This window comes from Terrapene carolina, unplaced genomic scaffold (assembly GCF_002925995.2).
Source record: "Terrapene carolina triunguis isolate 2854851 unplaced genomic scaffold, T_m_triunguis-2.0 Scaffold21, whole genome shotgun sequence".
Lineage (NCBI taxonomy): Eukaryota > Metazoa > Chordata > Testudines > Emydidae > Terrapene > Terrapene triunguis.
Genome location: NW_020664372.1, coordinates 43,194,368 through 43,210,089, shown reverse-complemented (window position 1 = coordinate 43,210,089; position 15,722 = coordinate 43,194,368). Strand labels below are relative to the sequence as shown.

At 42.6% G+C, this 15,722-nt stretch overlaps 1 protein-coding gene across 3 annotated transcripts in view; it reads left to right on the top strand.

Moving 5' to 3' along the window:
* TMEM131 (transmembrane protein 131) overlaps positions 1–15,722 on the top strand; it is a 168,681-nt gene that overhangs the window by 42,711 nt on the left and 110,248 nt on the right. For all 3 annotated transcript variants that reach the window (XM_024213327.2, XM_026648053.1, XM_026648049.1), the window contains exon 3: positions 15,429–15,469. In XM_024213327.2, the coding sequence (XP_024069095.2) occupies positions 15,429–15,469 (41 nt within the window). The remainder of the gene's footprint in view (positions 1–15,428; positions 15,470–15,722) is intronic.

Below are 15,722 nucleotides of genomic sequence, written 5' to 3'. Positions count from 1 at the left end.
CCAATACTTCTGTTAGTCTCAAAGGTGCCACAGGACCCTCTGTTGCTATTGACATCAGTAGGAGCAGAGTTAACATTTGATTTGCTGATGGGCATATTTGATTTGCTGCTAAAATAATACTGGGGATGACTCTCAGGTTAGTCTGTGCTAGAAGCACTACAGTGGTGCAGCTGCACTGATAAAATAAATAATAAACCCATCTCTGCGAGAGGCAGTAGCTATGTCAGTGGGAGAGCTTCTCCTGCTGACATTGTGATGTTCACACTGGCAATTAGATCAGCGTAATTTGTCACTCAGAGGGGTGGTTTATTCACACCCTTGAGTGACATAAATTATACTGACATAAGTGGTAGTGTGTACAAGCCCTTAGTTGCAAGAATTTTGGTTTAAAAAGTCCAGTTGGGCTGACATGCTTTTTGGCATTTTTCATTTGCAGTTGTCTCCACTTTTTTTCCATCCTAGATACTAGAGAGATATTCACTGGTGAATGAAAGGAAATCTGCAGTCTTTTAAATAAAATTTCTCTGACTTCTCTAGATCAACTGAATACTGTAGAAAAAAATTAGCAGATTTATGTTGTGATTCTTATCTGATTTATTTTTTGTATTCTCTACTAATACTGTAATAGAAACAGTTTTTTGGTTTTTTTTAACCCTTCATCAGACTTAGTTTGGCAGGGAATATTATAGGGACATCTTTGAGTGGGTAATTAAGACAATGTTTTTAAGTTTTAAATACTGCAGTTCACCTTCCTCCCACCCATCCCATCCCCCAGTTTTGGAAAGGTTGTCTTTAGATTCTTGTACTGCACTAAACACCATAGTAGAGTGCCTACTGTGGCACTTCTAAATAGCAAGAAACTAATTTTTTTACTGGTCTTTTCAAATCTGTCAGATTAGGATGAGGTTATTGGCATTGGAATAAATTTGACAAGAGATTATTAGGCACTGGGGCCACTGTCACCTTTTTGGCTTGTTTTTTAAACCAGCCAGGAAGATTAGTGTCTCTCTCTTTTCCCCATCTACTTTAGGCTTTTTTCCCCTTTTTGTTTTGTTTTGTTAAACTCAATCCAAAGTCTGATCTCCAGCTGACTTCTGTGTTATATGAAGTCCATTACATGTTACTACTTTTTCTTTCCTCTAGTTGCTGCTCCTCCCAACCCTACTCACAGGGACCTTACATTTCTAGGGAAGAAAGACTCAATAAACTAGATATTGTGGGATTTGTAATCTTGAAGGTGGGAGGTAGTTACAGAATCAAATGCTTAATTCAGCACTGCAAAAGTGAGAGCCCCAATCTGAGGTAGAAAAGTTTCAAAATAAAGCCCATATTACCTTTTTTTTAGAATTCAGGGCCATGTTAGGAAGTTCCTATTTCTGATTAGAAATGTGAATTTCTGAATCACTTTGTTTACCAGGGTAAGCAATATTTTATCCATCAGTTTCAGATACTTCAAGGTGAAAATCATGCATTTTTATTTTTGAGATGTGTACTGCTAGGTCAGAAATCTTTTTGGGGAGCTCTCACACATGTGCATGGAAAGTTCAGGTTCATTAGTACTTATACCAATAAGACAGGATGAAATGTTCTGAGAACTGGTGCACATCTCAAAAGCATTGAAATAAAAGGCTCCTTTTGGGAGCTGCAGGTGCTCAGCAGTTATGATAATCAGGTCACTTTTATTTAAGTATCTAAAAGCAGGTACTAGTGTTAAAAAAAAAAATTCAACTATAGAACATAGGACTATTTAATATAGTTACCACCATCTACCACTTTTCCAGAGACATCTTGTTGAAAAAGTCTAATGCTTGGAGTCAACCAGAGGGTTGAATATGCATCCTCTTGAATGTTGGGTTATTTTGTAATCTGAAACTTGCATCAGGGACTCAAAACAGATGCCCTTTTTTTAAATTACCCTTTTGTGATATTGTGAAAATATTTTCCATTCGTTTAAAAAAACCTGCAAAAGTTTCCTGACGGGGAGAGCATTTTGCCTGGGATATTGGTGTTAGGGGTCTCTATTACTTGCTCTCCAGTGTTCTGGAGACATTCAAGTGGAGGAGTGTCAAAAAATGACTTCTACAGTGATTTGTTCTAGAGACTGTGTGATAAAGCATGTGAATATTTTGAGTCTCAGCTCTTGAGCTCTTCCAGAAAGCTTTAAGCATTGCAAGTGCCATGTCAATGAATTTTTTTGCTGATCCTTTGTAAATGCTGTGACTACCATTGCAATGGGCTAGTGAGGCCAGAAATAGTATGCTTATGATACTCGCAAGTTGTACAAATCATACCAGTAAAACCTATAATTTCCTGAGCCCTCGGACGTATTTCTTCTTCTTATGGACACAAGATTTCAGTCCCCCCGAATACATCATTTGAAGCTTACTGGAAAGTAAGCTCTGCCAGAAGAACTCGTTACTCAGACAATCGCCACCGAGGAAACAAAGGTTTCAGTAAAGATAGATTATAGATAAACTGTTTAGCTGTTTTGGAGTTATAGTAGCAGGAAGGGGAGAGACTTCATTTTTAAAAGCAAAAACCAGAGGAAACTCTCAGACAAGTCGTAAGATTCTAGTGCCCTTTAACTAGATATAAAGCCAGGAACTCTGGAATTATTATATTAAATCTAAAGCCAGGAACTCTGGAGACTTGCAGGTATGGTTCCAACACCAACCTTAATTCTACCCCATATTCCAACCACTTGCTAGTTATAGGTCAGATACCTCCTTACTTTGCCCACCTTTCTTCTTCCAGTCCACAGTCCCACTATGACCCAGAGACTAACATTTTACAGCTTGAGATCTGACTACTTATTCACCTCCATATGGTATGCTCCAGTTTACCAATATGTAAGCTGGAAGCCCCACTAGTCTTTCCTCGTATATCCTCTTGATAACAGCTGGAAGACCCACCTTCCGTATGCATTTCAGAGAACAAGCTCTATTCTATTCACTCTACCTATACTGCTGGCCTGTGTAACAAAGCAGGGACTTCCCATCACCTCAAAGAAGAGATAGGGGAACAAGTATATATCTAGGCCCTGCTTGGCAGCTTCCTAGTGCCACCAACATTTCACTGCTAACTCTTACTTGCCCCACCCCTAATTAGGTCACTTTCAGTTATGATATAAGATGGTGCTTCACCTCCTCCTCTTCCCTTCAATCTGGGTCCTGCATATTGCTGATGGCCCTCTCCAGCATTGGGCCTGATTCTTAGCCTTCGTTGGAGTTCACCTGACCACCTGTACTTATATAGGGTGAAAGGGTGGATTTAGGTTAAGTACAACTAAAGTCTATGTTGCTGCAATTCATGTATTACTCTTTTTGGGGAATTCTGTGCCAAAAATTATGCGCACAATATTTTAAAATTCTGCATATTTTATTTGTCAAAATAAAACAATATAATCACACCAGTTCCAATTATTTTTAGTTATTTATTTCAAAATACATGTCTAAGTATGGTTGTAACAATACTGACAACAAAAAAGATTCAGGAGATGTTTTTGACCAATAGATTCCTTACTAGGCATATTACTCAGTTCTGTATTAATAATTAATTTTAACTACAATACAGAACCATATTCCCTATACCCCTCAGAAGCAGTGCAAAGGCTTAGTGCAGTCGGGTATTGGAGGAGCTGAGGGAGAGGGAAGTAATTGCTGGGGAGGAGCCTGGGTGTGAACTTGGAGGGTTGTTGATATGGGTGGGAAAAGTATGGAACAGGTTTTATTTTGGCATGGAGGTGGGGAGGGATTGTTAGGGAGCTTCCATCATGCAACGCTGGCTGACCCCTAGCCTCTCCAATTCAGTCAGGCACATCTGCTGCTGTCTCCATGTATCCCTGCACCCCCTTAGCCAGCCCTTCCCCCAAGCGTCTCTGTACCCCCACTCAGCCATCCCCTTTCCCCCATGTGGCCCTGCACACCCTCCCCCCACCCCGTCCCCATGTATCTTTGTGCCCCCTCTCAGCCATCCCTATGTGCCCATGTGGCCCTGTACCCTCTCCCCTGTCCCCCTGAGGCCCACCACATCCTTCCCCACTGTGGCCCTGTGCCTCCCCTCTCATTCAGCCCCTGCCCCAGTCTGTCCTCCACCACTAGCCCTTATGAGCCCCTATCTGTGACCCCCCGCCCCAGCAGCCCCATGTGCCCCATGCTGTCTCCCCATATCCCCTCTCTCCTGACCTGGCCCGACAGGTGCTGTGAAGAAGGCACTGCAGCCTCTTTCTCTTCCCTATGGTAGCTGGGGCTGGCTGGGGATCGGCTGCTCTGTTCTAGTGCCACAGTGCCCTCTGGTGGGCAAAATGCATAACTGCAGCAACTTTCCAGCAGAAGTTATTTTCTGCAGAGAAAAAAAATATGCATGGCACATTAATTATGTGCTTGCACAGTGGCGCAAAATTCCCCCAGGAGTAATATATGCACGAGAGTACATTTTAAATGTGGTATGGCAACTGGTGAAAGTCTCTAGCTTGAAGGTGGATGATGGGCAGAGGCATGGGGCTGATTTATGATTGACGTTAGAAACTTAATTGCAAATTTAGTTTCTAGCATTCTGAAGCAATAACATTCTCTCTTAAAAGATAGTATCTCAAGCTTTATTAGACATAAAATGTCAGCTCTAATGTTTAATAGCTTCCAGTGTCCATTCATTAAGTCAGCGACCATTACAACCAGACCCCACTTGGTTTATCTTTATAAGATTAACAATTTTTCCCTCATTTCACCTAGACTTAAGAATTCATTTCCCACTAAATTACTTTTTTGTTTGGGAGGCATAGCTGCTAAAAGTAAAGATGAACACGTCTTGGAATTGTTCACAACTAAAACTACTGTGGAATAAAACTTTTTGTATTTTCTAGATGGTTAGCTCAAAAGGCAGAGTTTGAAGTTATCTTGGAGGAAACCAGTGTCCCATTAATTGACAAGCAGTTAATATTAGTTTGTGCAAAAATGCATATCATGAGGTGGATGTTACAATAAAACTACTGCCACAGAAGACTGACTAAAAGGAACCTTTTATTTCTAAGTGAAAGAAGAGATCTGTGTCCAGAAATGACATGGTCAGGTTTGCTAAATGGCATTCATTTACTAAGCAACTTGTAGAAACTTGCATACATCTCATTATTTTTAACCTTGACGAGGTGCAAACTTCATCTTGGACAGTGCAAACTGTGCCATTGTAACTGCATTTTATGATTACCTTTCCTCCTGTGTAGGTGAGATTTGACAAATTTTTTTCTTTAAGTTTTTTATGCTAATGATACGCTCTCATTGATGAATCTCTTTCAGGAAAGAGGGATATATTTTGTATGTACAGTAAAAGTGTGTGTGATAGGGAACAATATTACTTTCAACTCAGCACTGCCTTCCCTTTAAAGTGTGGATTGGGAAGGAATAACTGATACGTAGTTTTAGTTCTTGGCAGTCATGCTGACAGCTGGTGGAGAGGTGGACCAAGTCAGACAGGAAAAAGAGCATGCCAAGCTCCAACACAGAACACCCACAAATTCATTTGACGCTGGAAGAAAAAAATTGTCCAAAAAGAGAGTATGTAATTGAAAAGCCCTTGTCTTTTATGCATCTGTATATATTATGGATTTTGCAGGACTATGCAGATTACTAATCAGTTTTATGAAATGCCAATTATAGAAGCTGCCACATCAGTTTTGCATTTGCTTTAGTTGTGCAATGATTTAGTTATGCTCATGAGCTGTTCATGTTGCCTTGGTGTCATTTTGCCCTAGTTCACCTTGATTTCAAAAGAATCATTGAGATTTGAGTCTCATTTTACATGTATTACATTTAACCCAGGCAGTGAAATAGGCAAAAGAATACTTTTCTGTATAAATGTCAGTCTTAGTGATCTTTGTTTTTGCTTCCTGTTTACAATTTCAATACATTGAGAATCTGTTTAGTGTTCTGTTCAGTGATATACAAAGTTTATGATCTGTCTTCATGTATGAAGCATCATAATCTTTTAAATTTAGTTTTAAAGCATAAGGTAGGTGTGTGTGTGTGTGTGTGTGTGTGTGTGTGTATGTATATATATATATATATATATGTATATATATATATATAGAGAGAGAGAGAGAGAGAGAGAGAGAGAGAGAGAGAGAGAGAGAGAGCCATTTAATCACAAGTGGAGTAGAAGACATAGCTTCATAACTTATGGCAGTAGCTGCAGAAGTACTTATTATTCAGTAGTTCAAATAAGTTGAAGGAACATTTCCATTTATTCCTCTATGTTCAGAAGTTTAATTCTAGCCAACGTTTGCTCCTGACTGCAAATTGGTCTAAAAGATCTTGGTTCAAGACTGACATCAGGTGTCTTGTTTAAGTTTGGAAATTGGCTCACTTAAGATTATATTATCTGCTGAAGAATAAAGGCATCATAAAACTTGTTCCTATTAGTTATGTGACAGCTAGAGCTGATTGGCAAGGATGGGATAGTTTTGGGTAAGTCTTTCTCAGCAGTCTTGTTACTGGACCTAAACCTGTCAGAAATCATCATCCAGTGGCATTATTCAGAGGTTTTGTCAAATTTTTACCAAGCCATCATATGACTCAGTTCCGAGGCAGTATCATCTAGTGATCAGAACAAGGGATTGAAAGTGAAGATTCTTCTTTTAGTAGTGTCCCTATGGGTGCTTTACTTTAGATGTATCTATGTCCCTGCACCTTTAATCAGAGAATTTAGGTAAGCAGTGTCCGTTCTACCTGCACAGGCACTCTCCCTCTCTTATGGTCTACCTCGAGGCTATCTCTCGCTGCGCGGGTGAACCACCCTCCATTTCTTCTCAACCTCCCTTGGCCTGAGACAGAGCAGTTTACTTACTTACCTCTCTTTATACTTGATAGTGTTTAGTTTATAGTTCTTCTTAGAGTTTCCAATCCTTTTGTAGTAACTCTAAAGCAGTGGCTCTCAACCTTTCCAAATTACTGTACCCCTTTCAGGAGTCTGATTTGTCTTGTACCCCCAAGTTTCACCTCAGTTTAAAAACCACTTGTTTACACAATCAGACATAAAAATACAGAAGACTCACAGCACACTGTTATTGAAAAATTGCGTACTTTCTCATTTTTACCATATAATTAATATTTACATTCCAATTTATTTTATATACTTGTATTTCAGTGTATAGTATCTAGAGCAGTATAAACAAGTCATTATATGTAACTTTAGTTTATGCTGACTTCACTCATGCTTCACTCAGCCTGTTGTAAAACTAGGAAAATATCTAGATGAGTTGATGTACCGCCTTGAAGACCTCTGAGTACCCCGAGGGGTATTCATACCCCTAGTTGAGAACCACTGCTCTAGCTGTGTGCTGATTGGGCTGTGGGTTGAGAGCCACTGCTCTAGAGCTTCTGTTTTTCAATTCTAAAAAAAACCCTTGTTTCAACACTTTTTCCTGCCTTTTTTGTGTGTGTGGAATTGCCCCTATAGGGGCATGCCTGGTTCCCCTGGCTTCAAAAGGTGCCTCTCCTTGATGGACAGACTCACTCTGGCTGACTCGGAGAAGCATACATTCTGCAGAAGTGCACCTTCTGCCAACAACTGAAGGCTAGATTTGGAAAGAACCAGGAGCTAGAGCTGAAACTCCTAATGGAGGACGTCTGTAATGGCGTGGCACCCACCTCTTGCGAGTGCCTCTTCTGGTCAGGTATGTCTGTGGTCTTTAAACAGTCCTGGCCCTGGTATTAGGCCATACACTTCGGTCTTCCTCGCTGGAGGCAATGGTTTTGCCCTCTTGGTCTGTTCTGGCCCCAACTCTCCAGCTGGACCAGTTCAGTTCCCCTTCCGGGGGTTTATCACTGTCTGATTATAGGCCACTTCCCTAGTGGCCTATGGGGGGACCCGGGCCTGGCCACTACTCCGATTCCCAGCCCATGGACACTAAGAATAGCAGCCATGTGCCACTGTGTCCCTTTAGCAAAACTGCTTTGTTTCCTGGGCCACTTCCCTGTGGTTCCAGCCTTCGCTGATGTTTCACCCTTACCTAAGGGCTCTTCTGTGTTTAGGCCCATCAGCGAGCCAGGAGCTCTTCCTTGCTCCCTCGTTCCCTGCCAGCACTGAGTCTGTGGTGCTGCAGTTACCCTATGGCCTCTGTATTCAGAGCCCCAGAAAGAAATTTTTGAGGAGCAGGAGGCCAGACTAGAGGTGGAAACTACTCAACCAATGAACCTTTCTACCTCCTCACCAGATAAGGTGGTGATGCCCCCTCTTCCACTATTAGCTGATGATTTTAAGCTTTTCCAAGATCTCACTAAGAGGGTGGCTGATGCTCTGCAGATTCCCCTATCTGTGGTGAAAGACCCCAAGCAACCACTCCTTGCAACAACAATAGCTGCTACGTACGGACTTTCCACATCCCTTCAGAAGTCGCCTGACTCTCTCCCTCAGGAGTTGGGAGAACATCTGACAGGCATTATTGTTCAGCCATGCAGGAGTGAAATCAGGAAGGCCAAATCACACTTGGAGTTGCAGCTAGCAAGGGATGTTAAGAATAACAAGAAGGGTTTCTTCAGGTATGTGAGCAACAAGAAGAAAGTCAAGGAAAGTGTTGGCCCCTTATTGAGTGAGGGAGGCAACCTAGTGACCGAGGATGTGGAAAAAGCTAATGTACTCAATGCTTTTTTTGCCTCTGTTTTCACGAACAAAGTCAGCTCCCAGACTACTGCACTGGGCAGCACAGTATGGGGAGGAGGTGACCAGCCCTCTGTGGAGAAAGAAGTGGTTCAGGACTATTTAGAAAAGCTGGACAAGCACAGTCCATGGGGCCAGATGCACTGCATCCGAAGGTGCTAAAGGAGTTAGCAGATGTGATTGCAGAGCCATTGGCCATTATCTTTGAAAACTCATGGCGATCGGGGGGAGGTCCCGGATGACTGGAAAAAGGCTAATGTAGTGCCCATCTTTAAAAAAGGGAAGGAGGAGGATCTGGGGAACCACAGACCAGTCAGCCTCACCTAAGTCCCTGGAAAAATCATGGAGCAGGTCCTCGAGGAATCAATTCTGAAGCACTTTGAGGAGAGGAAAGTGATCAGAAACAGTCAGCATGGATTCACCAAGGGCAAGTCATGCCTGACTAACCTAATTGCCTTCTATAATGAGATAACTGGCTCTGTGGATGAGGGGAAAGCAGTGGACGTGTTATTCCTTGACTTTAGCAAAGCTTTCGATACAGTCTCCCACAGTATACTTGCCAGCAAGTTAAAGAAGCATGGGCTGGATGAATGGACTATAAGGTGGATAGAAAGCTGGCTAGATCATTGGGCTCAACGGTTAGTGATCAATGGCTCCATGTCTAGTTGGCAGCCGGTATCAAGCGGAGTTCCCCAAGGGTTGGTCCTGGGGCCAGTTTTGTTCAATATCTTCATTAATGATTTGTAGGATGGTGTGGACTGCACCCTCAGCAAGTTTGCAGATGACACTAAACTGGTAGGAGTGGTAGATATGCTGGAGGGTAAGGATAGGATACAGAGGGACCTAGACAAATTAGAGGATTGGGCCAAAAGAAATCTGATGAGGTTCAAGAAGGACAAGTGCAGAGTCCTGCACTTAGGACAGAAGAATCCCATGCACTGCTACAGACTAGGGACCGAGTGGCTAGGCAGCAGTTCTGCAGAAAAGGACCTAGGGGTTACAGGGGACGAGAAGCTGGATGAGTCAACTGTGTGTCCTTGTTGCCAAGAAGGCTAACGGCATTTTGGGCTGTATAAGTAGGAGCATTGCCAGCAGATTGAGGGATGTGATCATTCCCCTCTATTCGGCATTGGTGAGGCCTCATCTGGAGTACTGTGTCCAGTTTTGGGCCCCACACTACAAGGAGGATGTGGAAAAATTGGAAAGAGTCCAGCGGAGGGCAACAAAAATGATAAGGGGGCTGGGGCACGTGATTTATGAGGAGAGACTGAGGGAACTGGGATTATTTAGTCTGCAGAAGAGATGAATGAGGGGGGATTTGATAGCTGCTTTCAACTACCTGAAACGGGGTTCCAAAGAGGATGGAGCTAGGCTGTTCTCAGTGGTACCAGGTGACAGAACACGGAGTAATGGTCTCAAGTTGCAGTGGGGGAGTTTTAGGTTGGATATTAGGAAAAACTTTTTCACTAGGAGGGTGGTGAAGCACTGCAATGGGTTACCTAAGGAGGTGGTGGAATCTCCTTCTTTAGAGGTTTTTAAGGTCAGGCTTGACATAGCCCTGTCTGGGATGATTTAGTTGGGGATTGGTCCTGCTTTGAGCAGGGGGTTGGACTAGATGACCTCCTGAGGTCCCTTCCAACCCTGATATTCTATGATTCTATGACAGGTTGGTCTTGGAGATTATCTCCAAGGGTTACTTGATCCACTTCACATCCCTCCCTTCTCATGAGAGACTATTAAGTCAGGAAATAGATCACGAGTTATGCCTAGGGTCCATGGTACTAGTCCCTACTCATCTCAAAGGCAAGGGGTTTTATTCCAGATATTTCCTGATCCCCAAGAGAGAGGGAGGTTGAAGACCCATACTAGATATAAGGGCACTAAACAGATATGTGAAGGCACAGAATTTCAAGATGGTTACACTAGCAGTCATTATTCCATCTCTGGAGCAAGGAGATTGGTTCTCGGCCCTCAGCCTACAAGATGTCTACTCCCACATTTCAGTCTGACCATCCCACAGGAGATTCCACCAATTTACCTTTGAGCGGGACCATTGTCAATACAGAATGCTCCCATTCGGCCTTGTCCGCACCCAGGATATTCTCCCAGGTCCTCTCCATCATAGTGACATATCTACGAACATTAGGCATTGTCCAGGTATGGGTAAATAATGACTGCCTTCTCAAGGTTCATTCTTTCGAAGACACCCTGCAAGCCACCCAGAGGACCATGCACATATTTGTGCAACTGGGCCTACACCTCAATAAACAGAAACCAACCTTGACCCCCGTACAACGTCTGGAGTTTATTGGGGCTTAACTTGGCGGAATGTAAGTGAGAACATTCCTTTTGCTGCACAGATTCAATGCCCTGATGAGTCTCATAGACAGTCTGGGTCAGCCCATCAACACCAGCCAAGAATTGCCTCTAGCTTCTTTGTGATCCCACGCGCACTTTTGACATGAGATGTTTACAGATATGCCTCAGATCTGTCTACTCTCCGAACAAGGACAGGCTAAACAAGTGGCTGTTGATGCCCTCCAGGGTCAAACGCTCCCTGCACTGATGGAAAGAACCATCCAACATCCGTGCAGGCATCCAGTTCATGCAACCAACACTGATTCTAACAACAGATGCCTCTCTAATAGGCTGGGGAGCCCACCTAAACAACTGCAAGTCCAGGGAAAGTGGCCTCCCACAGAATTGGTACTCCATATCAATCTTTTGGAATTAAGAGCTGTCAGAAATGCCAGTACACACTTTCTCACACAAATGTCATGACAGACAATTTAGTGTGCATGTTTTACATAAATCACCAAAGGGGTGCCAGATCACCTTCCCTTTCCGTGGAAGCACTGTAACTTTGGAATTCGTGCATCCACCACAATGTACTCATTTCAGCTGCTTACCTGCCACGGGTGACAGCAGACAGACCATCAGAATTTCTCATACAACCACGAATGGGAGATGAACCCAGCAGTGCTTCATGGCATATTCAATCTATCGGGAGCCCTGACAATAGACCTGTTTTCTACTTACTGCAACAAGAAATGTCTGCTACTGCTCCAGAGCCGGACTGGGGAAACAGTCTCTAGGAGATGTTCTCATTTTCCCATGGGGCAGGGAGCTGCTCTATACCTTTCCTCCATTTCCTCTCATGTCAAAGGTGCTATTAAGGATACAGAAAGACAGAGCAAAAGTCACAGATTGCCTCCTCTTGGCTGAGGCAAGTGTGGTACCCATACTTTGGACAGCTGACAGTGTGTCCTCCAATTCGTCTTCAGTCCATTCATCACCTGCTCTCCCAAAATGACAGATGGATCCTTCACCTCAACCTTCAGAACCTCCAGCTCCAGGTTTGGCTCCTTCATAGTTCCAAAGTTTAAAAAGCAAATGCTCCGAGTAGGTGAAAGAGGTGTTACTGCGCATTAGGAAATTGACAACTCCTCTCACTTACCCGCAGAAGTGGAAATTATTCCAAATTTGGTGCAATTCCAAACAAATAGCTCTGATATCTTCCTCCCTCCTTTTGATCCTATACTATATTCTAGACCTTAAAAGGACTGGTCTCTATCTTAGCTTACTTAAAGTACATCTAGCAACCATAATTCAGCCTTACACCATCGGGTGGACGGATGCTGAGTATTTGCCCATCCAACACACACATTCTTCAAGGGCATGGGAAATGTCTTCCTGCACATTAGACCACCCACTCCAATGTGGGATCTCAATCTGGTTCTGAAAACCCTAGCTAGACCACCCTTTGAACCTGTAGCCACTTGTTCTCTCCTACACCTGTCCACATAGGTGCTGGAACTGGGGGTGGTGCTGCCCCCTATGTTGAAGTAGTAATAACAACCCAAATACATGGTTTCCGCCTTCACCACCCCCACTATAAAAATTGTTCCAGCACCACTGCCTGTGCATGAAGGCAGCATTTCTTGAGGGCATGACTCAAAACGATGAACAGGGGAAATAGCGGCATCGATGGCGCAGCCACTGTTCACGGTCTTTTTTTTTTTTTTTTTTAAGACAATCACCCTGTGGTAGCACCCAAAATTCCTTCCCAAGGTAATCTTGTCCTTCCCTGTGAACCAGTTCATTCACCTCCCCACTTTTTCCCCAAAACCACATTGTGACAACAGGGAGGCAATACTTCATACACTTGATGTTAGGAGATCCTGAGTGTTTTATGTGGACAGGACTAAGGACTTCAGGAAGTCTCCTAAACTCTTCCTTTCATTCATGGAAACACCGAAAGATTCTGCAATATCCGCTGAAAGACTCTCCAAATTGGTCTCCAATTGCATTAACCACTGTTCCCATGAGTGTAACCTGCTACCCCAGTCAGGAATCTGCACGTACTCCATGAGATCCATTTTTACCTCAGTCGCATTTGTTAAAGATGTTCTCATCTCAGAAATCTGCGGGGCAGCGACCTGGGCCTCTGCTCATACTTTCGAGAAACACTACATGATCACTCAAGATTCAGCCTCTGATGCCATCTTTGGCTACACAATACTATCGTCTATAATAGACTGCACTCTGAAGCCCCAGCCCTCCCATGAGGGATACTGCTGTGAAGTCACCTACAGAGGACCACCCATAGGGACACTACTCACAGAGGAAGTTACTCACCTTGTGCAGTAATAATGGTTCTTCAAGATGTGTCCCTATGGGTCCCTCCTCCCTTCTACTTTGGAGTTCTTGATGAGGGGTTCTGCGGTAGAGAGGGAACTGAGGGTGGTTCACCCATGCAGTGCTAGATAGCCATGAAGGAGGGCTCATGTGTGGGCAGAACAGACACTGCTACCTAAATTCTCTGATTAGAGGCGCAGGGGCGTAGATAAACCCAGAGTAGAGCACCCATAGAGACCTATATCTCAAAGAACCATTGTTATTGCACAAGGTGAGCAACTTCCTTCTCTGGGTTCTATCCCAGACTGTTGGTCAGTATGACTGTTGGCTAGTCAGCATCTCTGTACTTCAGTTCATCCATTGATGATGATAATTTTAACACTCCTCAGACATAGGTGATGCTTAGTTAAAGCTTTTGAATAGAAGATATTATAATATTGATGGTGCTGTTTAATGGACTCAAGCTTGTACAATACTTGGACTGATACTCTCCTATTGCCCAGATCTCTAGGACAAGCAAAGTGCTTTCTGAGCTGTTGTCAATTTTGCTTCCTTCCGGACTGGGTGCAATTGAGGACTTGTGGTTGGGTTGAATATCTAGCACAACAGCGCTGTACTGCCAGTCACAGAAAAGGGTTGCTATGCATGTACTTCCTCAGGAGTAGAGGAAGAAAAGGACCCGAGGGAACAGCAGAACACCTGCTGGTCATTGTGGAAGGGGATGGGTCTAGCTGATGTCACCCATGCAAATCATGCCTTGGAAGAATGGGGTAGAGGACTACCAACAAATGTTCTGCTGGGCTTACCTGTTGCCAAGGCTTTTATCTGAATGTGTTGTCTGTTAGCACTTTGATTAGACATCTCTGACTGGGGAGGGGGAAGATAGATTGGATCTGGGCTTTCAGCAACAATTAAATTTTCTAGACAAGCCTGAGTAAGCTGTGTACCAATTCTTAGAGCCTTTCAGACATCATAGCTCAGAGTTTAGTTTGATTTGGTTTTAAGAGAGAGAATAAATCTTACAAGCTATAGACCACAACTGTATAGTACAAAGGTAGTTATTTTTTGCCAGAAAAGTAAGTAGTAGTTCAATTTGTCAATCAACCCAAAGTATGCTGTGTAGTAAAATAAACTACAGTATGATTCCTTGTTGCTGGAAAGCACAATTTGATTTAACTTTAGGAGGCAGGTTGCCTCTGTAATACTTCAAGATGTATGTTTGTTGTTTTTTAAAGCTTGTTAGCTGGTACCAGGGTCTAGCAAGTGAATTTGCAAATAAATCCTTGACTTGCATATGATCTAGTTTGCCATTTTTGCACCAATTGCAGTCCTATAAAACCAAAAGATTTCAAAAATGTCAAGGTGTGTTTTTTTTTTTTAAACTATGGATACACAAAAGGGAAAAGAGTACTCTTTATTGTGTACTCTTGACATCCTGGTTTAATGGCGGCATTCATGAGATTTGTAAAGCAAAAATTCATAGTTCCTTAATAGTGAATATTTTTGCTTTTCAGAGACTGTATCCTTAAAAGGACTCCATAACAAGTTTTGTTTGGGGGTTATCATTAGTATATTACTTTTAGTGGTTAAATGTGCTTTTTAAACTTTGTTTTCTGATATAGTATTGGAAACTTAAAGCTCAATCCTATTTGCTAACTGAAGTTTCTTTCAATTTCTGCAACTTATGTTTGACTTTTGTTTGATTTATACAATGCCCTTTGTAAGCACTTCTTACCCCCACGTTAGCTCTTGGTAGGTTAGAGGGGCCATACTTTCCTCTCCTTCTGGCCCATAAAATGTTGCCCTTTCTGATTTTTTTTTCCCGTCCTCCCTTTTCAATCTTCCTGAACTGCTACATACCTCCTAGTTTTCCATGTTCCTAAGATTTCAGGAATCATTACTTACTGCTTGATTCCTGAATTGCAGGGTGCTTTGGTGTTTGTTAGTTGCTTGATTTGTTGATATCCTTGGAGGTAGACAGTTGGCAGATACTGACTTGGACTTCCTGCCAAGAGACTCAGAACTTGCCTTTGTCTTTTAAAAGACTGTTCTAATTACTTGTTAGCATTGTATTGTTTAATATGGAAAACATATTTGATATCAAGCATTGCAACCTTAACTGTTCGTTCTTCTTGTTACAGACTGACACAAGTATTGGCCTCAGCTCATATCAACAGAAAAGGTAAGGTGTGTTCCAGAGTAAGATGTTCGCTTTTAATAAATTCCCCACTGGGGAATTTGTGATTCTTGATGTAAAAAAAATAGACTGTTTTTGTGCAAGTCACTGTTAGAAGTAAGATGGCTTAAATCCAAATATTGTAATCTTTCATTTAGCAATCTGTTCAAATTTCATGTCTGCTATATATGTCAATTATAAACATTTTAGTTGGCTAATGTTGAAATACTAAACATTGTAATGTGTAGTAAACCTCCTG